The 25,908-nt window shown below is 41.3% G+C and overlaps 1 protein-coding gene across 1 annotated transcript in view; it reads left to right on the top strand.

Moving 5' to 3' along the window:
• SCRN1 (secernin 1) overlaps positions 1–25,908 on the top strand; it is a 61,592-nt gene that overhangs the window by 6,287 nt on the left and 29,397 nt on the right. Inside the window, exon 2 of the mRNA XM_014841047.3 lies at positions 14,821–14,980. Within this exon, the coding sequence (XP_014696533.2) occupies positions 14,822–14,980 (159 nt within the window). The 5' untranslated portion in view covers position 14,821. The remainder of the gene's footprint in view (positions 1–14,820; positions 14,981–25,908) is intronic.

Here is a 25,908-nt window from a genome sequence, read left to right as displayed (position 1 = left end):
GAGGTAGACATCCTTGAAACCTCCCATAAGCTTTCCAATCATTGTTTTCAGTTAGGTTGCTGCCTTCCTCTCTTGGTTGTGTACATGAGCACCTCTTCTTCTGGATGATAGAGACCTTGAAAACATCTGTGGAGCTCCATTTTCCCTTGGGTTGAACAAGCAGCCTGTAGGTGGTTAGGGGCTCAAAATACACATTGGCAATTCATCTGACTTCTTAAAAATCCTAATCAAAATGATGTAGCAATCAAAGGCTCTTCTGAATATTTTTTTCTCCTCTTAAAGTAAAACCTTAGTATACTTTAAAATTACACTTATCAGTGCCCTAGTGACCTGGAAGAATTCAATGAAATGTCTTAAAATGTCCTTCTCAAGCACTAAAGTAATCAGATTTATAAAAAAATGATTAAAAATCCAATGAAGTAATATGAGCTTGCTATAAAGTAATTTAAAATGACATAACTGATAAAGTAAAATTTAAAGTTTCTATCTCTATATCTCACCCTTACTCCTATTGTCAGTTAGATATTAATCCTTCTTGGCCCTTTTCTTTTTTCCTATCTGTCAGTCTATCATCTATCTATGTATTTATCATCTATCTATCTTTTATACTTATATTTACATAAACGTTTATGTGCACACAAATATATACATACAAATATATTTGTATACACACATTATTGTATATATATATATATATAGGGTCCTTTTGATAATAAAGTGGGATAAATTTCCTAATGGTAAAACGCCAATGGCTCTAACCTTAATGGACATTTACAAAGTAGTTCTAAAGTCCATTTTGCTAGACATAAAGTAACCCTCTGTTTACTAGCAAGATTTAAATCTTATTACTTTATTTCTTCTGTAAGAAGTGAATGTTCAGCTAATTTTTTTACAGGGATAGAGTGTAAACCACCATTTTAAGAATGGGAAGGTTTTTTAGAATCTCAGTTTACAGAGTTGACAGGTACATATCAAATCACATTAATGGGAAAAGATCAGAATAGACAATGCATTGTTTAGATGAGAGAGGAAAACAGATGGTGGGAATAGGAAGGTCATAATTCAGAGTAACCTTGCCAAATTAGTGGACACAATGACAGCAATGTTAGAAATGAGAACAGAAGGAAATGAAAGGACCCTAGAAGCGGCTTGCTCAGTAGTTCCCAGATCTTCCCCACAGAGAATGCTTTTGGCAGCTGACCACATACCTGCCTGTTTCAAACACATTCTTCTCCTTTATCTCCAATATCATTATATTCCCAGAACACTGTTCTTTAAGAACAAGTTAAGGGAACAAACCTTTCTTGCATTCTAGATACTCTGCATATATTATCTCATTTAATCCCCATAACAGTACATGGTAGACATTGTGGCCACATTTTATAGATGAAGAATTTAGTGGAGGAACTACGCCTGGAATCCAAGTCTGTCTGCTTCTTTCTTAAAAAGCCATCATGTAACTGCTTAGAGAGATCATCGTGACTGCACAGTTCTAACGTGCATCATTAATGTGATGCAAGCCACTTTCTTTCCTTCTTTCTATTACTATGAAAGATGGAAAACTGTCTCCAACCTGCCATGTGTTAGAAAACATCTTCCTTACAATGAACTTGTCTGTATTTTTCTAATTTGGCTAGTTTGAGCGACAAAATGAATCCCGCTTATGCTGTTTATCTACTCTTTCCTGCATTAAAAAAAAAAAAAAAGAGGGGGAGCTGGCCCCATGGCTGAGTGGTTAAGTTCGTGCACTCCACTGCAGGCGGCCCAGTGTTTCGTTGGTTTGAATCCTGGGCGCGGACATGGCACTGCTCATCAAACCACGCTGAGGCAGCATCCCACATGCCACAGCTGGAAGGACCCACAACGAAGAATATACAACTATGTACCGGAGGGGCTTTGGGGAGAAAAAGGAAAAAATAAAATCTTAAAAAAAAAAAAAAAAGAGGCATCTATGAGAAATGGATGCCATTCAACTAATCTCTCCTCTTCCTCTCACTCTAAAATCCCTAAAAGAGCTCTTGCAAAAGAGATAAGCACGCAGCCTGCGTTTTCTTTTACTTGGACCGTGTTATAAATGCACCAGAATGATGGACAGATCACTGGGTGTGGTGGAGTTTTTGCAGGTGGTCCTTGAATCCACGTGTCCCAGCATTGAATGTACACAGACTAAATAATGAGCCATCTGTACCTGCACTACTATTTTTCAAATGTGTAAGAATTCCATTGTCATTTAGTAAATACATATCTATTGAGAGTGTTACTAAATTCATGACATATTCATTACGTATTTTCACACACCAGCTACAATGACTGTTATGTGGAGTGTCCATGAAAATTTTTTGATGTTTAAGAGTTGGGAAACATCAAATAAAAATATTCTGCATTATAGAGGAATTCTGGAGTGATTTGAAGAATACCTTTTTTTTTTTTGAGGAAGACTAACGTTGAGCTAACATCTGCTGCCAATCCTCCTCTTTTTGTTGAGGAAGATTGGCCCTGAACTAACATCTGTGCCCATCTTCCTCTATTTTATATGTGGGATGCCTGCCACAGCATGGCTTGACAAGTGGTGCGTAGGTCTGCACCCAGGATCAGAACCAGTGAACCCTGGGCTGCCAAAACAGAGTACGTGAACTTAACCACTATGCCACTGGGCTTGCCCCTACTTTTTTTTGAGGAAGATTGGCCCTGAGCTAACATCCGTACCCATCTTCCACTTTATATGTGGGACGACTGCCACAGCATGGGTTGATAAGCAGTGCATAGGCCCATACCCGGGATCTGAACCAGTGAACCCTGGGCTGCCGAGGGGGAGCATGTGAACTTAACCACTACACCACTGGGTCGGCCCCTGAAGAATACTTTTGTAAAGTGACTAGTTACCTCCTAATTTATCCTATGAATAAATGTAGATTTTGAAGCACAACATTCCATTTGACTATAGAAAACTCTACATTTCCTTAATTAGTCTGTCACATGAAGCATTAAGTTAGACATTTTGCTTTATTCATATTTCTCATTGTGACCATATCTTGCAAATGAGGCAGAATCAGATGTGGCCAAAAGATAAAATGAGTTCATTTGCCATGGCTAAACTGTGGGGTTCTCCCCAACCCACGAGTCTCTGCCTTATTGCAAGCCCATATTTATTAGCTACAATGAATTGGAATAATAGATTATTTCGATCTCCACTCTTCCTTTTCTTTTTTTAAAAAAATGTTTTCATACAAATTCCATATTTTCATGTGGGAAATGTGAAAGTGACTGAATATATAGAGGTTAAGAAATTGTTTACAACCAGATATACTACAACCCGGGATAATATTACTCCTCAAAATATTGTTGCATTTCCTTATGATCTTTTTGCATCACCTATCTAAATAATATATGCAATTTGAATGATACCATATACAATTTGTGTGACCTCTTTTCATTTTACGAGCTTGTTCCCATCTATTTCTTTATTTCCTGGCTTTCCATGATGTGTATAGGTAGCCAATTACATGTCATAAATTTGTTTTGTTTTCTTTTTTGATTCTTATAATCATCTAAGTGGGTGTATTTTGGGAGAGAAGGTTGTACCAGCAGTGGCCCATTAAATTATCAGTGGTTATGGTAAACTTGAGTAGTCATTAATTACCTGGAATTTTGGTTTTACAATTTTTAAAGATTTTATTGTTTTCCTTTTTCTCCCAAAACCCCCAGGTACATAGTTGCATATTTTTAGGTGTGGGTCCTTCTAGTTGTAGCATGTGGGACGCCTCCTCAGCATGGCCTGATGAGCAGTGCCATGTTGGCACCCAGGATCCAAACCGGTGAAACCCTGGGCTGCCGAAGCAGAGCGTGAACTTAACCACTCGGCTACAGGGCCGGACCCCATGGTTTTACAATTTTTAAATAGACACTCTTTTAATTTCCTCTCACTAATCACCTGAATTGCAGTATTTTTGGGATGAAATAATAAATCAGTTTGTGATCATCTCAATCATTAAGAAAAAAGTATCCTAAGGATATTTCTGAGCAGTCTTACTGATTTAGAAATATTCAACTGCTTGACATGATATTTAACTCTTCTTTTTTCTGGCTCAAATTTCTCACTTTCTATCCAAGGCAAAAGTAGTCATCAAAGGGTTTACCTTGCATCTGTGTTCAATAAAGAAGACTTTTTTTTTTAAGCCATTTTTAAAGAGTTGGATGAGACTCGATTTCTTTAAAGCAGTGAAAAATGCAAAACATTTAAATAACACTTAACAAACCAAATCTTCTTGGTTGTCATGTAGCCTGATTTCCCAGTTTTAAAGCTAGAGACGAGAAAACACAGCCTCCTACACCCCTATTTGTCATACAAGGGAGAAGAGAATCCTACTCTCGCAAGTTCACCAGGGATGGGTTTCGCCCACTTTCATCCTGAAGGCAGAGAACGCCGCTGCCTGTGCTGTTGCTGAATTCAGCAACATCCCATTACCATTAAATGGTTTCCTTAAAAATAAAGTTGAGAAGCAAGAAGGCAGAAAGTTGATGACGCTTGAGGATGGCTGATGCCTTACAGGGCTTTATGGTACTCCTCTTGCATGTGTTGGGAAGTTTCCACAGTCCCAAAAAGAGCCAGGCAGAAAAAATGAATAATACTTTTGAGAAGCTAAGAAGTTAAACAACCTCTCCCATGGCTGTTGCATCAGAATCACCTGGGCATTTCTGAAAAACATCCTTCCTGTGGTCTCAGCTCAGACGCACTGAATGAGAATCTCCAAGGAGGAGGTGTCCAGGAAGCTGCCATTTTAACAGGCTGCCCAGACCATTTTGATGTGTGGCCAAATGTGATTACCATGGATTGAACTACAGCATGGGAGCATCTTGTCAGAATCAGATTTTTCAGCTCTTTTTCTCTCATTGAAGTGAAATATAGATACCCCTCCTTCCCCTTCATTTGCTCAGCAGACATTTAGCGAGGTCTTATCATGTGCCAGGCTGTGTGCTAGGTGCCAGGGAAATAAGAATTTATGTAAGTCCTTGCCCTCACGGGGCTCACAGTCTGATGAGACCAGGGTTTTACAACTTGAGGAAAAGGGATCAGGCAAAGCAGAGGGAACCAGGGACTCGCCTCTTCCCCCAGTGCACTAACATCCCGAGCCAAACTAAAGCCCTTCCCTGTCCGTCTTCCTTCCTCAAGGAGGTATCTGAGCCCCTGAGTGAGTTACTCACAGGTAATAACTCCGAGAAAACATTGCCTGTGTTAGATCAGTCCAGTGCTGTTTCTTATGTTCAAAGAATTTTAAACATCTTATCCTGTGCTTTACTTTTTAAAAGTTATTCATTACAGAAAATTTCAAGTACATGTAAAAGTAAGGAGAACAGCATAGTAAACCCCTATGTACCCACTCCCCAGCTTCAGCCATTTTTATTACATTGTCCATCTTGTTTCTTCTGAATGCCCACCCTTTCTCCCCACCCTGATTACTTTCACTCTATCACTTCACGTGGAAATATTTCAGTATGTATCTCTGAAAGCTATCGGCTCTTTTTTCAGACAGAGCCACAACATCATTATATCTAAGAAATGTATTCCTTAGTATCATAAATATCCAACCGGTGCTCACATTTCCCCAGTTGTCTTATAAAGTTTGTGTACAGTTTGTTTAAAGCAGGATCCATGTAAGTTCTGTGTACTGCGGTTGGTTGGTTGATTTGGTTCTTTTTTTCCTTGCAGTTTTCGTCGTTGTTGTTAAAGAAATCAGATTTGTCCTGTGGCGTTTCTCACGGTCTGGATTGTGCTGGTGCATCCCCACCGTGCCCTTTGTCTTCCCTGTAAGCTGATGGCTAGAGCTAGAGGCTCTGTCCTTCCGCTTTGATTCTTTAAGGACATCTTGGTTAGACTTGGAGTGTCTTACATGTCAGGTGCAAGCCGTCGCTGAGAGGGTATCGTAGCATCGGAGCGTAGTAGGAATTGGTGCCAAACTGGCAAACCCATCACCAGGGACAGTAGGAGGGAGGGAAGTGAACATTTATTGAGTGCCACTGTATACAGCCACAGGACTAGGTGCTTTCCGTAAGCTCTCACACGAACACGAGTGCTGTGTTGGGTGTGGGGGATTAGTTCCATTTTCACATGGGGAAGCTCTGGCTCAGAGAGTTTCTAACCTGCCTGTTTCACCAGGTTAGAGGGTGGAGTCAAGATAGGAACAAGGGTCTGTCTGTCTTTCAAGTGTGTCATTTTCTTGTCCCTGTACACGTGGGGCTGCAGGGGCAACCAGGCATTGTAAATGAATACGACTGAACGGGAAAAGAAGAAACAAAGCAATAGACCCGGGGTGATGATAGGTGGCGCTTCACTGGCCTCAGTGCCTGGGACTGGAGGGGACTGTGGAGAGGAGCCCTTCTCAACCCCAGTCTCACTGTCATGCAGGAATGTGGACCCGGGCTTGCCAGATCCTTTGAGTTTTCAAGAGAAACCAAGTATCTGAATTTCTTTGGAAAATCTCTAGATTTTAAAATGTTAGGGGCTAATTCAGGTTTTTAAAAAAATACTATCTAGCCCAGCACTCTGGGCCAAACCAAACAAACATGGAGCCTGCCACCCCTGTCCCACCCCATGCTGCCTGGAAGTATGTCAGCTAAAGACGGGCACAATCCTGTCCTTATCCATTCCACAGAAAGGTGACAGGGGGCTGAGATTTGAACCCAGGTTGGCTCCAAGGCCTGCTTACTTACTTAGTACCCTACAGGATCTCTCTTCCCTTAGATAGTTCTCATTCAAGGCATTAAGTATTGGAAGCTGGAATTCACTGGCTGTGGAGTCCTAAAGCTTTACGTTCTAGTATCTTGAATTTTCAGTGAAACGCTTAGTAGAATCTTCCTTTCTTTCAGGCAGAGCTTGATGAGTCTGAGCTAATTTATACGCCTTTCATCAGCTGGCATTTACATTCCAATTTTTAGTTAGATAATTCCTTTCCCAAACACTTGATTTATTCCTTACCATTTCAACAGCAGATATGACAGAAAAATCAATTTATAAATGAGTATCATCTGTCCTATTTTCAGTTCAGCAGGAATGTCAATAATTTAAAAAATGAATTCATCAATCAGTAAAGTAACGCTAGAAAATAATTTCTTCTTTGCTTTTCTGGAAGGTGGTAATTCACAGACCTTGGGCTTAAACTTACCCAGTCTCCTCGGAAAAGCCGGGAGCTTGGAGAGCACGGAAGACTAGCTGAACATTTGGGTTTCATTTCCTTGTGTGAGGAAAGGCGCTTTCTCACAGTTATTTGCAACACAGTTAATAAGCCCATAGCTTATACACACAGTCATTTTCTTCCTCTCAGGCAACTCAAGGCTTTCTTATTCCTGGATAAGGTGACTGATGAGGGCCACTCCAGCTTCATTGAGCTAAAAGGGCAGGGCTCTTTGGCAGTCAGGCAAAGAAAACCCCTGCCCGGGCTTGGAGCATTCACGCCCTTCAATAACAACTCACTGAACTTGAGGACAAAGACCTTTTCTCCCGTGCAGCTTCCTCCCTCCTCGTCTAGACATTCTGGAAGCGGTCTCCTAGTTACGGGGGTGCAGTGCTCCAGCCTTCCACGCCTGTACCCAGGCTTCTGTCCCCAGTCAGAGGGTGAATGCCAGTACAGGCAGCTCCTGTGCTGTGAAGGCCAGGAAAGCTGGAGTTCTGATGCCTCCTTCCAAGAGGCAGTCAGGAATCTTGAAAGGAGTTTGATAAGGAGGACGATGATGATTTTGGGATACTTGACCACAGGGGATTGCACAATCTCCAAAACCGAGTGGCCCAGTACTGTAGCCTCTACCGACGAGTGGCTATTTAATTAAAAAATTTTTTAAATTGTGGTAAAGTACACATAAGATAAATTTGTCATCTTTATAACCGTTTTAAGTGTACAGTATATCCATATTGTTGTGCAGCCACTTTCTAGAACTTTTTCACCTTGCAAAACTGAAACTGTACCCATTAAACACCAACTCTCCATGCCCCCTCCCCCCAGGTTCTGGAAACCACCCTTCTACTTTCTGTCTCTATGAGTTTGACTACTCTAGGAACCTCACAGAAGTGAAATTATACAGTACTTGTCTTCTTGTGAGTGGCTTATTTCACTTCGTATAATGTCTGCTATTTGATTTTAAATTACTTAAAAACTCAGTTCCTCACTTGCACTAGCCACATTTCAAGTACTCAATAGCCCCGTCTGGCTAGCGGCCACTGTACTGGACAGCACAGATGTAGGACATTTCCGTTATCACAGAAAGTTCCATTGGACAGGGTTAGTCTAAAGGGAAACAGGTGGCTCATACTGAGAACTGACTGGAGGTGGGGGCTGTGAGAAGGAAAATACTAGCTATTTTTTCATGCCCTTCCAGCTGGTGAATAATCTAACTTCTTTTCTCCACCACAAAAACAATACCAGCTATGTGATGTTTTAATATTTACAACTTGCATCCTTATCCCAGCCTCCATTCTTTTAATATCCCCTCTCTTCGAATAGCATACAACATTAAAAATAATTTCAGCTTGAGAAAACATACAGTATAGACTACAGATAAATGTACTTTAATATATTCTTAGCAAGTACTTCGTAGGAAGTGCCTGTCAGTTTAACCATCTATGGGAGTTAAATTGGAGTGTTTCATTAATTGGAACTGTTAGTTTATTGCTAGCCTGGCAAGAATCCTAATTGGCATTTACCACAAAGAAGCCTTATTCAGTAGACCTACCCTTTAGACCCATTGCTTTTAAAGATTTTTGCTTGAAACCCACAGTAAGAGACAAATGGGGCGTCTCAACCCAGTACATGTATACTTACGTGTTCATGTGTGTACCCGAACTTAAAATTAAAGTTTCTTGTACTAACTTACTGAAATGCATATATTCTTTTATAAAAAAGGCTTTTCTAAAGAGAAAAATGCGGATCCTATCCACTAAATTGATTTTATAGCCGGCAGAAGGTCCACAACATGCAGTTTGGAAAACACTGCTTTGGACACTCCTGGGTTCGGTTTCAGGCCTAGGGTGTGCCACCGCACCCCACCCCACCTCTGGGTCCCCCTGACTCAGAAAACGGCTTCAGAATTGCACCTCAAAACCAGCACGTTTGAAAAAGCCATCAATCATGGCTTTATTTCTGCGTAAGCTCTGTTCACTGATTTTAATGCTGGTTTAAGTAGAGTGTAGTTATGATGGAAAATCCATTATCAAATGGTTATACTATTTTCTAAAGCTGAATGTAAAAGATGAAAAAAATTTTTATGCACTGAATTTCTGTACTGACATGTATAATTGCGAATTAATTGTATTTTAGTTTATTTTTCTTTGTGGAGGAGAATATGACATCTCCCAAAGCTGTATAGAGAGGGAAAAGTAGAAAAACCTTGAAGTTGGTTTCTTGTGTCGTGCATGAATAGTTTGACAATTTATAAAAATCCTGTAGACAAAGATTTCAAACTACATGTTTTATACAGTAGATAGATGAGCTAACTTGTCAGGTTTTTTTTCTTTTTCCTTCTTGGTGTGAATATCTGGTATCTTTACCAGTATTTTGACAAATAACAGGAACAAAATTGAGTTTCCTTGAATCTCTTTCAGAAGGATTTCATTTCGGGATCAGCACAGAATTGGCTTCCTGATGGGCGAGTTTTTCTTTTCCTGTTAAGGAGACAACTGTAGGAGGCAGGTTTACTTTTTGTGTAAATAATAGTAATGAACATTCATGTCCTCCCTGAGTAACTCTGAATTGGGCAGGCTGTAACAAAAAGGACAAGAAAGTATCAGAGAAGAGCTATAATAATGCTGAATAAAAAATTTCGTCCTAGCTATAACTCATATAAGAATTTGCCAGTTTTGAAATTTTAGATGTGTCAGGATGTAGAAGTAGAGCCAATTTTTTTTTTTTTTTTGAGGAAGATTAGCCCTGAGCTAACGTCTGCTGCCAATCCTCCTCTTTTGCTGAGGAAGACTGGCGCTGAGCTAAAATCCGTGCCCATCTTCCTCCACTTTATATATGGTATGCCTGCCACAGCATGGCTTGGTAAGCTGTGGGTAGGTCCACACCTGGGATCCCAACTGGTGAACCCCAGGCCACCGAAGTGGAGAGGGCAAGCTTAACTGCTACGCCACCGGGCCAGCCCCCCAATTTTTTTCTTTAAAATAAAATTCAGGGCAACCCAGTGGCGCAGTGGTTAAATGCACACTGTTAATATTTTGGGCACATTTCCTTCTAGTTTTTTCTATGCATATTTTTTACATAATTAAGATAATTTATTTTGGAATCCCCCAAACCATTTCTCTATGCAATTAAGAACTCTTCACAGACATTTTTAATGGTTTTATAGTATTCCACCATATAGATGTAACATAAACTTTTTAACCATTTCTCTGATGCTAGACAATTAAGTTTCAGTTTGTCTTTCACCTGTATAAATACCACTGTGATGAACACTTCTGTGCATAAATCTTGTTCGTACTCCTGATCATTTCCTTTGGGTAGATGCATAGAAATGGAATTACTTATTGATCTCTTCATCTCCACCTACTGTGTTGTCTCTTCCCTATCACAGCCAACTTCTTTCAGAAGTTGTCTATGTTCACTGACTCTATTTCCTACAGAAAACCTGGCTTAAAAGTCTTCAGTGGGTTTACTATCTATTATGGGATAGACACTAAAATCGTCGCCATCTCCCTCCCCGTCCATCTGTCCTTCGTGGAGTAGGAGGAGAGATATCTGCTTAGACGAGGTGGTTGGAGGTTTGAAGAGAAGTGAGGGTATCAAAGTTTATTTAGAGGAGAAAGAGACAAATTGACCAGAGAAGTACACAGAGGATTTCCAGGTAGCAGTGAGGGCCACTTTCATGGTGTATTCAGAGTAGGAATATGAGATTCAGATCAAGGGAAATGGAATTGTTATCCAGGCCTGGGAGCACCATTAGCTTCTGGGGAAAAGAGTTTGCCTAAACTCTGCCTGGTGAGTTCAACAGCTGCTTCCTAAGCTTTGTTTTCTTTAGTCTTCCGAAAGTGTCCTGCCTCCTCTTTGCTAATTCAATTTATATGGTTGATAGCACATTTTGTCATTAGAATAAGTAGAGGACTTCACAAATAAGTACTTCTGGGATCATGGGAAGCCTTCATGTGAAAATCTTCATTTCTTGGTTTATTCGGAAGTTGTGATGCTGCCCTGTCCAATAGGATTCCTACTACTCACGTGTGGCTATTTAAATTCAAATTGATTAAAGTTTTTAATAAAATTAAAATTCAGTTCCTTAATCATATTGATTACACTTAAATAACTACATAAGCCTAGTGGCCACTGGGTCGGACAATGGAGATAGAACATTTCCATCATTGTAGAAAGTTCTTTTGGACAGCACTGATCTAGAGAGCAGAAAAGAAACCAGCTAAGTCATCTCCGAGGCTAGTCAGTATGTAGAATGGTGATCCAGGAAAAATATATGGACAATTAGCCTTGGCTAGTTTGCTAAGGTTGTGATGCACAGTTTGCTGGTTCATCAGCATTTAAAAAAAAATAGACTTATAAATTCTGCTCCCTTTTGGCATTCCCAATCATTCACAAAATTCAGTGGAAAAGCCAGCCTCCCTGGGCCCACAAACCCCTGGGCTTCTGTTGCCTACATCCTCGTCATGGTCCAGTGACCTAGATGACCTGCTGGCCAAACGGACGTCCTGGCTGAAGAATAGGTGCTTGTCAAAAACCCTATGGGTTTTATTTATTTTCTGTAGATACATCTTGAAAATTCAAGACCAGTGGATTCCCACTATTTTTAAGGATCAAATAAAGTTCCGCTCATAGATGAGACAATAGTACTTTTGAAATGGCCCACCAACGGGGGCTGAAGGTAAGTCATATTGCATATGAGAGGCTTACAAACATGGGTGAATGTGTCCTTTCTCCATCTTATCTTCTTCTGGGTCTGTTTCACTTTATTTGGCCCAGCCATCAATTCTTCCCACCCCCAAGTTCTAAGAACCCTCTATAAAGGCATTTTATCTTATAATTATTCTAGGTCTTTCTTACACATACAGAGTCTTTGTTTTTCTCTCTCTACCCCTGGAGTCTAAAGATAATGCAGTTTTTGTGAGAATGGGAAAGGTTAAGGGGAGAAAGATCTGGAGTCCCCTTATCGTCCTGCCTTTTCTTTCTCACAAAGGGAGAGGGGGATATTTTCATGAGCTAAGAGGGAATTATTTTCAAAGTTATGGGCTCCCCCACTTCTCTGTACCCTGGGGACGGGCCTGCCATAAGCAATAAGCAATGAGGGGACGACCTCTGACAGTCCAGGGTGTGCGTGTACAGACTAACCTGAAGTAGCCTCGATGTAGACATAGGAATATGGTCCCTCACAAAGATGTTTCTAAACACAGACAGAATGTTGCTGACTCTGCGATTTGATAACTGCTCCAGTTATGGGTGAGGAGAGTTGGTTTTGATTGGCTTGCTTAACAAAAATTTTGAGATGCTGCTCTATTTGAACAGTCAAAACCCAAATAAAATATCTTATACTCCTATAGCCTCTACAGTTTGCAAAATATGTTCTCAAGCATCATTTCATTCGATACTCATGGTAAACCTGTGGGCTGGGGCAAAACAATTGCAGAAGAGAAAACCTAGGCTCAAAGAGGTAAAGTGACTTGCTCGAGGTCACATAGCTAGTAAGTGGTGGGGCTGAGTTTTGAATCCCAGTTGCTTTTCTGAGGACATTGCTTTACTTCTCACTTACATTTTGGACTCATAAAATAAAACACATTTAATTGTATAGTTGATGACATAAATATGCTAGTTAGTTCAATAGATAATGTTCGTTGAGTGCCTATAGTAGGGAGTTGAGAAAGGGGTGACTGTTGGTGGCATGGGTCCTGCCCTCAGGGAGCTTTATTTGAAACAGCTAAAGCAGTACATTTACAAGCAACAAATGCACATTATCCTAGAACAAACTGGATGCATTAGTGCTTATGGATGCTGAGAAAATGACAGAATCCGTTATAGAAGGCTTCCTGAAAGAAAGGGATTTTGAATCAGATCCTGAAAGATATGCACAAAAATGAATGGAACAAAATTCTAGCATGTTCTAGCATGAACATCTAGGTGCAGAGGCATGGTGCAGAGAAAGAGCTGCAGAAAGTCGGCTTCAGTTTGGGGGGAGTATTAAGAAAGAAGAAAAGAGCGCTTGTTCGTTGTTTATTGAAAATGTGCCCTGCAGAAGGTTTTGTGTAGAGCTGCATTTATAGTTGTGTGCAAAAGAGACATGGTCCCTGCCTTCATGTTGCTTAGACTTTGGAGGGAGACTAAGTATTGATTGTTGGTAATAAAATAATTATGCAAATATTTCAGATTGTGATTGTTACTATAAAGGAAAAGGTTAAGATTCTATGAGAGCATATGGTACAGTGACAGAAATTAGACTGACATTTGAACTGGTTTGTGAAGGAGCAGAATTAACTAGGCAAATGGTGTTGGTGTAGGGAACAGAGAAAGGAGTGCTCAGGAAAGCGGGTACAGCATGTGCAAAGGCCCTGGGAGTATTGGAGGAATTAGAAAAAGGACTGTGTGCTGGAGTTGAGAGAGTGGAGGGCTGAGTGGCATGAGATGAGGCTGGAGAGGGGGCACAAGCTTGATCAGGTTTTGGTCTTTGTTCCAAGAGCCATGCAAAACCTCTGAAGGATTTTAAGCAGGGAGGACATGATTGACATGATCAAATCTTCCTTTTAAAAACGTCACTTTGGCTGCAATGTGGAGAATATTTTGGAGGGGGAATAACAGTGGTCATGGAGTATCCTTAGGAGGCTACTGCCGTGATCCAGGCTAGAGATGACGGCAGCTTGGTACAGGGTGGTGATAGTGGAGATGGAGAGAAGCAGATTGTTCCCATAATTTTGGAGATCAAATCTACAGGTGGAATTTGGTGGTATGTTAGGTAATGGAGAAGCAGATGGTAAGGATAGTTCCTGAGTTCCAGATGCTCCAGTGGGTGGATAGTGGAGCTGGCCAATGAGATAGGGAACCTAGTTTAGGGAAGAAGATGATGAAATCAGCTTTGGATAATGGGTAGGCAGTCGGGTCTTTGGGTCAGGGGCTCAAGGAGAAAACTGAGCTGGAATTAAATGTGTAGGTCATTGGCACATAAGTGACCAATGGGCATGAATGAGTTTTCCCAGAGAGAAAAGAGCATTAAATGGGGAAAGAAGGGTCAAGCAGTGAGGATGCTCAGTGCTCAGGTAGAGGAGAACAAGGCAGCCTGGGAGCAGCTGGAGAGTTGGGAGGAAAACCAAGAGGTGCTTGAGTGTTATGTCATTGAGGTGGACTAAAAGTGCATTAAAAAGGAGGAGTATCTTTCAGTTTATCTCTAGACCCATTTCCCCATCAGCACCACCAAATCTATTAGGTGGCAGCCACACATCTCTAGAGCGGAGGCGTGTCTGTAGGGCACTCTGACAAGGTATATTTATTTATTTTCTATTACTGTGACAGATTGCAGTGTGTGTGTGTGTGTGTTTTCTGCCTGGAACAATAACCTCCTTTCCTTTCTCCTACGTCATTGCACTTTTGGCTGCCACTGCAGTTTGTTGCAAAACTGAGCTCGTTTAATCTCACGGAGTACTAAACAGTATCTGGTCGGAGCGGCTCTGTGGTTCTACTCCAGGCGCCCCACCTTGCTTTGCCAGCTGGGATCTCTTAATGAGCTTGCTGCACACAGTTCAATACTAAAACTGTTTTAGCTGGTGAAATATGTTGGAAGAACTCACTGTTGGAATAGTCTATGTTAGGCCTGCTCCCATACTGTCTCTGCCGTTCTCTCTCTTTTCAGGATGCCTGTAGCTCCTCCAAGTTACTGTTTTGTGGCCTTCCCACCACGTGCTAAGGACGGTCTGGTGGTATTTGGGAAAAATTCAGCTCGGCCCAGGGATGAAGTACAAGAGGTTGTGTATTTCTCGGCTGCTGATCATGACCCCGAGAGCAAGGTTGAGGTAAGTCGTGTGTTACAGTCTCTCAGGTAGCATTTATTTTCTTCCTCTGGCTTTGCCCAGCCCATCTTAACTTTCGTGGAAGCCTATTCACTGGTCAGAACTGTCATGTTCGTTCTGTTGATTCCTGTTTCCATTCAGGTTTATTCATAGCCTTAAAAACAGGATCACGTGGAGAATTCCGTGTTCTTTGCTGTGGCCCTTGTTTTATAATTAAGTAAAATATTTACATGGTTCCAAAGTCAAATCTACAAAGTAAGATATATTCATAGAAGTCTAACTTCTATCTTTGTCCTACTTATTCAATTTCCTTTTTCTCCTATAGGTAACCATATTTTGGAAGTTTGGTTTATCCTTCCGTTTAAAAAATTATGTGTATATGTAATAAACTACACACACACACATGTATTTGCATATTCACCCCAATCCCTTTCCTCCTTTCTTAGATGAATGGTAGCATGCCATACACACTTTTCTTCACTTTGCTTTTTTCCGCTAAAACCATATCTTGGAGATCACTTCATTTGGTATATAGATATCCATCATTCCTCGTTTACAGCTGCAGAGTATTCCTTCTATGGATGTATCATAGTTTAATCAGTCCCATGTTGCTGGACATTTGGGTTGTTTTCCACTCTTTTGCCATTATACATAGTGCTGCAGTGAATAATAGCCTTATGCATCTGTCACAGTATCTGGTCCTGGTTTATATATTTTTGTCAGGTTAAAAAATTATCCATCAATTCCTATTTTGAGTGCTTAAAAAAATCCTGTTTTTGTCAATATTTCTTTGGGATAGGCTCCTAGAAATGGGATTTCTGGGTCACAGGGTAAATAAGTATATAATTTTGTTAGGTATTGTCCAATTTCCTTCCAAAGCTGGTGTACCATTTTGCATTCCCACGGTCAATGTATGACAATGCCTCTTTCTCCATATTCCTAAAGTGTGTTATCAAACTTTCCCGGTGGCTATTTTATGTTAATTTTACATTCTGCTATATACTAGATTTTTTATTGGTTGTGTCAGCTTTTATCATTGATTCTCTTGGGTTTTCCAGGTATACTGTTATAACTCCTGCAAATAGAGATAGTTTGATTGTTCTTACATCTCTAATGATTTTCTTATCTGATTGGCTTGTAGCTTGGATTCACTGTTAAAAGTAGTGGAGATAGTGGGTGTCCTTGCCTTTGCTCCTGGCCTGAGTGAGGGAGCCTCTAGTGCTCCCCCATTAAGTAAGATGCAGGCTTTGGGGCTAAGATTTCTATAGTTTTATCTATAAAACTATTCTATAGTTTTATCATTACCTGATGTATAGTTAAAAAGTATACATCAGGGGCTGGCCCCGTGGCCGAGTGGTTAAGTTCGCGCACTCCGCAGCAGGCGGTCCAGTGATTCGTTGGTTCGAATCCTGGGCGCGGACATGGCACTGCTCATCAGACCACGCTGAGGCGGCATCCCACATGCCACAACTAGAAGAACCCACAACGAAGAATACACAACTATGTACCGGGGGGCTTTGGGGAGAAAAAGGAAAAAACTTTTTTAAAAAATCTTAAAAAAAAAAAAAGTATACATCAATTCCTATTTTGAGCACTTTAAAAAAAATCCTCAAAAATAGGTGTTAAATTTTGTTAAAGGCCTTTTCAGTGATTGTGGAGATAACCACCTGATTTTTTCTTTCTATTCATATAATAATTGAACCCTCTTTGCATTCATGGAATCAACTTCTTGGTTATGCTATATTTATTTGCGTGTGTGTGTGTGTTTAAATGGTAGCTGTTTGTTGAAGGATGACGAATTTGGAGAAAGAAATTGAGGGCTGGTAAATTAACAAGCTCTCTTCACTGACATAACCTCTACTCTTCGGTGTTCTATGCTTTACAAAATAAACTGATTTTTCTGGTGCTCATGCTAGGTTTTAAATGGATATTCTTCAGTGCGTATTTCATTTCCTTATCTGAATCTTTATCTGTTTCGATCCTTTAAAAGCATGAATCAGCACCAAAGAGCAACAGGACTCCACAAGGAGCTGCTTATGTTAGACGAATTTAACAGGAGCAGTGAAATGAACAGGCAGAGTTGAGCATGACTTTGCAAGGGCTGTCTGTGGGTGGGGCAGAGGCGGCCTCTCTCCCACAGGAATTTCCCCAGAACCACTTGCCTCTCATGTTGCGCCACTAACTTGGTCCAAGCTCCTAAACTTCAGCAGGACTTTCCTTTTGTATAGACGAATATAGACGTATAAAGAAGACTGCTAGGTTCTCTGGTGAGCATGCTAGGTTTTAAATGGGTGTTCATTGATGTTTGAATGTTCATGTTGTTTGGATCTGAATCTTTCTCTCTGTTCCTGGAACAGAGTAGACTCGGTATGGATGAAGTTTGCTGGTTGGAGTTGTGACTGACCTTCTCTGTCCGTCTTCCCTAAATGTTTCTATCCTTTTTCCCAGAGAGTCATATAAACTGAAATAATACTTTGATTTTCACATGGGCAGGTTTAATTTCCCAAAGATGGCAGCACCAAATTCCATCGCCCATGCACATCTTACGCTCCTCCGTGCGATAGACGCTCCTCCATAGAGTGGTGGGGTTTACGCCCTAGATCCCTGCCATGAATCTTGGTGAGGGCTTGTGATGGTTCTGACCACTGGAGCTTTGTGGAAGCGATGCTATGTGACCTCTGGGGCTGGGTCATAAAAGGTTTCAGCTTCCACTTGTCTCTCTTTCTTTACGGACTTTAGCTGTAAGAAGCTGGGCACCATGCTGGGAGGAGCCCAAACCAGCCCACATAGAGACCACGGGGCGGGGCCCACATGGATGGGAATCAAGGTCCCCCAGCTAACAACCAGTGAGTGAGTGACATGTGAATGAATGGCCTGTCAGTGGTTCCAGGCCCCAGACACTGTGGAGTGGAGACACAGCATCCCCGCTGTGCCCTGCCCAAATTCCTGACCCATCGAATTCATGAGCATAGTAAATGGTTGTTTACACCACTAAATTTTGGGGTCATTTGTGAGTAGCCATAGTAACTACAGCATCACACAAAAGCCATTTGTAAATATGTCTGCAATAAGTCTTTTTGAAAAATTTGTTTTCTTTTGGGGGGGATAGGCTAAATAACTCAATATTTTACTCTCATGGTTACAATCATTTTAGGAAATAGACTGGATTCCTTTCACTAGTTGTCTATGATATATTAATACTCAAATACACTGTAGGTTAAATTATATCCCCTTGCATAAATACGTGCAGTCTGAGACATACCAGAATTAATCTCTCAGGCAGCCCTGACCTCTTTTCTGAGTTGCATACCTGTGTTTTGAGCTGCCTCTGCACATTTCCACATCCATATTCTGCAGGCAAAATAACCTCACAGGTCAAAAACCAGATTCATTTTCCCCATCTCATTTGTTCCTTTTGCTCTAATAGCATCGTTGCCTGCCATGTAGTTTAATCTAGAAACCAGAGGGAAACACTGACCCTGGTTTTGCCACTCATCCCTGGATGTACAGGGACAGCTGTCACTGAGTCCTGTTGCTTCCTCTTCTGTGTCCCCATCTCCTCCCCACTGCCCCATCTCCCTTCTGCTATAATCTGCTTATTGGTGCGGGAGGCTCTTTCTCCTGAATTCTTCTTTCTGCAGAGTCACCAGAATTTTCTTTTCCCAGAACTCAGCTCTGTCACTCCCTTGTTTAAAAATGTTTGATTGTGTTTATAGGATGTGAGTCTGGACTGATCTGTATGCCATTCACAACTCTTCCCCACTGACACCCTGCTCGTTTTTCCTTTCTTTTCTTTTTTCAAATTAATAGACTTAATTTTTTTTACAGCAGTTTTAGGTTTACAGAGAAATGAACAGAAAGTACAGAGTTTCCATATAACACCTTACCACCCCAGGGCCCCCCCCCCCCCCCCCCCCCCCCCCCCCGCCTGCCAGTTTCCCTTATTATTAACATTTTGCATTAGTGTGGAACATTTGTTACAATTCATGAGCCAATGTTGATACTTCAGTATCAACTAAAGTTCACGGTTTATATTAGGGTTCACTCTTTGTCTTGTATATTCTGTGGGTTGTAGCAAATGTGTCAGGACAAATATCCACCATTCCAGGGTCATACAGCTTAGTTTTACTGCCCTGAAAATCCTCTGTGCTCCACCTATTTACCTATCCCTTCCTCCACCTCCTGGCAACCACTGATCTTTCACTGTCTCCATAGTTTTGCCTTTTCTAGAATGCCATATAGTTGGAATCATACAGTATGTGTCCTTTTCAGATTGCCTTCTTTCACTTAGTAATATGCATTTAAGGTTTGTCTGTGTCTTTTCAGGGCTCAACAGCTCATTGCTTTGAAGCACTGGGTAATATTCCGTTATCTGGATGTACCACAGCTCATTTTTCCATTCACCTCTTGAAGGACATCTTGGTTGCATACAACTTTTGGCAATTATGAATTAAGTTGCTGTAAACATTTGTGTATAGGCTTTTTTGTGGATGTAAATTTTCAACTCACTTGGGTAAAGATACCTTTTAATGTAATTTTACATTTTGGGTAGGTAATATACTGATGCGGTTCAAAGATAAAGTAAGATTACAAAGATTTACGGTGAGAACTCTTACTCTCCCCTTGTTCCTGTCTACTCTGATTGCCTTCTTACATAACCCTTTCTATAAATATCTTGCACACCCTTTCAGTGTTTTAAACAAATGCAAATAAATATGAATACTTAGCCTTTTTTCTTTTTTCATGAAAGTAGCACTTTATATACACTATTCTGAAATTTGATTTTTTAAATATATAATTTCAAACTTACAGAAAAGGTCTACAGTTTGCTTTTTTTGTAATAACATTTTCTAAAGAGTTTTCTGTATCTGTACATAGAAATTATCGTTTTCTCTACAGCTATTCATAGTCCCTTGTGGAGATATTCCGTAATTTGTTTAATCAGTTTTCTATTGGTGGACTGTTGGACTGCTGGCTAATCTAGAAAGTACAGCCGTGAAGAACACTGGGCATAAGTCATTCTGTACGTGTGCAGGTATAGCCATTCGATCCACTTCCAGATACAGGATCACTGGGCTATAGGTTAAAGGTTTTGTCATAACTGACCTCCATAAGGGTTATACAATCTTCTGCTTACTTTTCTAGCCTCATTCTTAGTTTCTCTCTCACAGCTTACACTGTAAGCCCCAGCTACACTGAGCTGCTCGCCATTTTTTGAACAAACAACATGCTTACATTTCTCTGTGTTTTTGTTCTTTCTCTCCTTTGCTGAGAATGTCCTTCTTCTCTCCTCCTGTCGTCTACTTAGTAGACTCCTATGCATCCTTCAAGGCCCTGGCACTGATATCCCCTCCTCGCTCTAGCCTGCCACTCTTCTATGAACATGTAATACTTTAGGCATGTTCTGCCATTATGCATCAATTGAAATTTACAATCAGCTGAAAGTAGGGGGGTGTGTTCTGGCCTGGGAGGCAGGGTCCTGGTTTCTGGTCCTGCCTTCTCCATTTACTGCATCTTAGGCCTTGAGCCTCTTTGAGACTCAGTTTCCTCATGTGCCAGATGGAGATCGTAACACCTGCTGTGTCTGCCTTATGGGGTTTTTGTGAAGCACATGTGAGCTGACGTGTGAACACACTTTGTAAACTCTAAGGAGAACATTGTGCAGAGAGATATTTTTAAAAAGAATTGAGAGATTCTGTGACTCCAGGTCTCGGTTCTCAAACTCCTGTCTGTACTACATGCTTCTGAATCTGCTTTTCAAACTTCTTCTTACCTCTTTAATTCCTTTACAGCTACACCTGTCTCCATCCTCTGGTCTTGTCCCAAGTATAGAATGACGGTTCTTTTCCATATTTGGGCCTATGAGCCACAATAACTATCAGGTAACTTTCATAAAAGCACTCATTAGCATACAGAAATTATTTTATTTTATTTTATTTTTAGGAAGATTAGCCCTGAGCTAACATCTGCCACCAATCCTCCTCTTTTTGCTGAGGAAGCCTGGCCCTGAGCTAACCTCCATACCCATCTTGCTCTACTTTATATGTGGGATGCCTACCAGATCATGGCTTGCCAAGCGGTGCCATGTCCGCACCTGGGATCTGAACCGGCGAACCCGGGCCGCTGAAGTGGAATGTGCACACTTAACTGCTGAGCCACCAGGCCGGCCCCAGAAATTATTCTTTTTAACTGTGAAGAGTGAGAACTTCTCATAAAAACCCTCAGCCATTTCATGACATTCCTCAGCCATTTCATGACATTTTAAACATACATATTCTGTGGTTTCCCTAGAAATCTCATACTCGAGTGTTGAGGTCCCAGGAACTCATTTTCTGAGAATAACCATGTGCAAAAAGTCATCCTGATTACTCATCCACCCACCCACCCATGCTTATAGCTTGTCCATCTTTCCAGGCAGTCTTTCTTTCCAATGTGTCCACTTACTCACCCTTCATCCCTCCCTCAGTCTGTCCATCAATCTGCCTGTCCATCTATCATCTACTATATGTCAGTTCGCTTTGCTTGAGACTGGAAGAATAAGAAATAGGGCCCTCCAGCAGAGTCCCTTAGTTTCTAAAATTATGCTGCACGTTTTTGTTCTGCACAGTTGGCAGATTGGAACATTTTATTTCATATTTGTTAGTCTTTCTCTTGTAGATTCTGCGTTTTTAACAACTCTTTTGGTTGCAGAGTGGGATGGATAAATATGTATTCATTTGTGAGAGCCCCTCTGTCCTCTCTGAGGACACCGTACCGCTGTGCATCACAGATCCCATCTCAGCTTTACCTCAAGCCCTACTCTTCCCTGTGGGTGGGGGTGTTGAGGAAGCGGATGAACAGTCTCCTGGATTATGATGTTCTGTGTGTGCATGCATGCATATGTGTGTGCGTGCGTGTCTATGTGTGACCGTGGATGGGTATAGGTCTATTCTTATAGGGTTGAAACTTCTATTTGAGAAAATGGATCCAATATTAGAATCCTCCTCTAGAAGAACAACGGATTTCAACTAAAGTTTACGTTATTTATACTTGGTGCCCAAGAAAATACCACTATTCGTGGAGACAGAATTCTTGATAGCCAAGTCAGGTTTGACACATAGTATTTTCTGAAAGAGTCCATTATTACTGTATAATAAATCTCATCTCCACTTTTCCCCTCCGTAAGGTTTGAAGTCTTCATGGTTTCCTTTTTTTGAAAGTTAGTTTTAATTTATTTCTATTTTCCACTATATGAAGTTCTGTATGGGGTCAGCATCCTTTGTGAGGTGGGTTTTGGTAGATTATTTCCCTTTTCTTCACCAATGGAAATATTTGCAAGAAGAATAGAAAATTACCAATTAATGATAGCTGGTAGCATTGTTAGTAAAATTGTGGTGTGTAGGGCACGTGTGGGTATGGCAGAGGGGGAGTGGTCTGAATTTTAATTCTGAAGATTATCTCTTACCATCGGAAAACACAAGTCATTCTGGAACCAAGAGAGCTGAGCAAAGCTCCATGGCCACTGTGTGTCATTCTTCCTGTCTGTTTTTCTGTTTTCTTATCTTCAGCCCCAGGAGCAGGAGTCCTCCACCTTGGGTGGAGTCAGACGGATGTCCCTCGCTCTGTGGGAAAGTGGCTTAGCGGGGACTTCCCTCCATGCTGTCTCCTTTCCCGAGCCTATTTCTGACCTCAACCCTTTGCACTGCCCATCCTCAAGGATCTTAAGAAAAAGCAGCCTTCTAAAATATGGCTGACATCTTCTTATGCCTTTATTTAGACCCCTGTGAGCCTTAAGGGCACATTTTCAAAAACCCAGACAAGTAGCAGGCAAGACACTGGGATAAAAACAAACAAAAAAACCTCAGTGATAACTAGCGATGCTGCTTTAGAGTTGGAAATTTTCTAAAACTAAACATATTTCTCTAAAGCATCCTATTTTCCCTCCCTTTTTCTCCCACCCTCAGAAGCCTGCCTGACTCATCAACTCATTTCACAGTGGTTTTCGCTGGTGGTGCCAGGGTTGTGTTCGCCATCTGAGTACAGTAGGAAAGGCACAATGGTTGCGTTTCATGAATTGAAACGTCTATTGTGTGAGTGTCTCTATTCCCCCTTTCACTGGGTGATATCCAGAAATAGTGTGTACTGGAATGTGCAAGGGGTAGGCGAGAGCATGAAGCTGATTTTGCTCTTTCATTTTTGACGCGATCACGCAAAGTAATCAAAGGCTTGCTCTGCAGGAGAATCGTCTTTTGTGTTTGTCTCTAGGGCCTTGTCAAGGTTCCTCTCTCCATCTTCCAACCTGGCCTCTGTCCCCAGGAGCTACCTGAGAGAGGAGCAAGTTCAGCTTGTCAATACCTGTAAAACCTCCAGGGTTAGCACAAGGCGGTGCCAACATTTAGAAGTGGCCCCGCCACGCTCCTCACCCTGGGCATTCTTAAATTGTTATGTGTCCTTGGCACCCAGAAGTCACACTAGCTGACAGATTTGTTTTATTCAAGGCTTAGTGGGAGTAGCTGTGGGGGCAGCAAGACAATTTGCTCATCTCTTTCTGCAGCCCACTTTAACAGCTTAATAACCAGAGCTGAAGCCAGAATCATCCGTGCAAGATTGATCTTTTAAGTGGTGAACATTTTTTTTTCTCCTTTTTCTTTTCTAATGGAAATTGGCTAGGAATTTTGACTTGGGGAACTGAATTGTTTTTGCCATGCTGAAAGAAGATTTCCGGTGCTTTTCGGATTGTTTTTCTTTTTGAAACCTTCTCTGCTTCCTCAAATCCCACTTATTCTCTGCCACGTTAATAATGTGGCAGTTGTGTGAAGGTTGGTGAATTTTATTTAAAAAAATGACTGCCTGTGGAGTTCATGTTCCAGATAGCTGACTTTACGTGATTTAGCTAATTACATCATGTATAAATGATCCTTATTTGGGACATTTGCTCTGTGTAATTTAGATCCTTAAATAACCAGTCCATCTTCCCCACTCCCCCCAAGACCTGCGCGTGATGAGTCAGATTTCAAACACAATGGAGCATGTGTGAATTGTAGCCACAGAAAGACCCTTGTTAGGCCCAGGCTTCTAGGGTCCATGACAAAGATGCCGTAAGGAGCATGTGTTACAGGTCACTAGGGCTTGGGTGCACAGCCTCCCATATCACCCCTCTCCCCCCTTAGCACGTGAGGGGGATCTGGTGCCTCAGAGCCTGGTGCTTAGGAGCGGCTGATTTGGCCCATCTGCCTCCTTGGGGATCTCCTTCCTTCCTCTCATTCTGAATTTGGCCTGAAAAGTGTCAAGTTGGCTGCATATATTTTGAACTCCCACAAAGACCATATGGTCTTTTGGATTCAATTTTCAATGTTTTCATCAGTTAGTCCTTACCAAACTCTAGCAGTTGTGTGACTCAGTGCCATCCCAGTAGCTCTTCGAAGTAGCACAGTCGGGGACCTCCCTGGACCGTGAACACACCTTCGACATCCCCATCTCTCTCTGTTCTCAGGCTTTCACCTCTGTTGGGAATACTTTGATGTCTGCCCCATTTTTCAAGATCAACGCAAATGTCGCCCACTTAAGCCGTCAAGCCTCTGGCCACTTGAGGATGTTCCCTCTTTCCCTCTGAACCTCTGTGATGCTCCCTCTGACCTTTGTTGTTCATTCATTCATTCATTCAGTCAGTCAGTCATTCCAAAGAAAGGTTTATTGATGCCTAGTGTGTACCAGACTTGGGATATATCAGTGAACTAAACAACAAAAATATCTCCTTGCCTTCACGGAGCTTACATTCTAGTTGGGGAGAGAGCAGTACGTGCAGTGCATAAGTCAACTATAAAATATTTTGGAAGAGGATAAATGGAATGCAATGGGAAAAAGAAAAACCAGAGCAGGATGGGGTTGAGCAGAGGTACGAGGTGGGAGGAGTGGGCAAGATGCAGTGCGTCTTAAGTAGACAGGCCTCAGTGACGCTAAGTTGGCCATGTGGTCCTAGTAATTTGTGTGTGTGCCTTCTCCTTCCTTCCCAACAAAAAGGACAGGGATTAGGCATCCTCACTGATTTATCTGCCAGCAGCACTTAGCATAAGATGCCTTTTTCTGGTTGATACTCTATAAATAATTGGTGAAATGGAAATGAGTGTGTACAAATGAATTTGAGGACTAATAAACCCATTTCCTATTTTTACTTTTTTCCTCCCTTAAAAAAACCCAACTTTATGATAAATCTATGCTTAAGAATCTGAGATTCCTTCCCTATTTCCTCATTCTTTTCAAGACAGAAATTGTCACTGGAGCTCATTGGGTACACAAGTTTTGGAAAGTGTTGGTCAATGCCTGGACTACTTTTTACATGAAAGAGTGCGATTTTAAGATATAAACTTCAATTACTTTTAGAAGAGCGCAGAGGACCATAGTTTAATTGTTCACTGCTTTGGCTGGGTTTTTGCTCTAAAATAATCATTTTTTAAAGTAAGTAACTTTTGGGAACTGAATAGGGAAAACTTTTCAAGAGTATATTTTATTATCAATTTGCCGTGAAAAACTCGAGTCTCTTGACAACCTCTGGATTTAATTAGCTTTCACTTGACAAATGTTTATCAAGTGAAATAACATTATCCCCGTGCAAAGCCATACCTAACATGTATTGTGAAGATACGGATGTCAGCTGACCAGTGAGTGCATGCTACATGCATTTTAGCTCTTACCTGAGGGTTAGAGATTATGGAAAATCGATGTGGAATAACTTTCCGGATTGCATTCAGTCAATATAACTGGGTCTTGAATCAAAAAAAAAGATCTAAGACTGCAGTTGATTCAATGCTTTCAGCTGGCCAATTTAAAATGTAAATGGCTGCTGCAGCTCATAAAATTCTCCCTCGAGAGCTAAAGAGCTCTGTGTAATTTAGAGCCCTAATTCCATACCGCATGTACCACACAAAGAGTGTGCTGTAGGCTGATGGAATGTC

Source organism: Equus asinus, chromosome 1, assembly GCF_041296235.1.
Source record: "Equus asinus isolate D_3611 breed Donkey chromosome 1, EquAss-T2T_v2, whole genome shotgun sequence".
Classification (NCBI taxonomy): domain Eukaryota; kingdom Metazoa; phylum Chordata; class Mammalia; order Perissodactyla; family Equidae; genus Equus; species Equus asinus.
The sequence above is the reverse complement of the archived record's forward strand: the minus strand, read 5'-3'. Positions and strand labels throughout refer to the sequence as shown.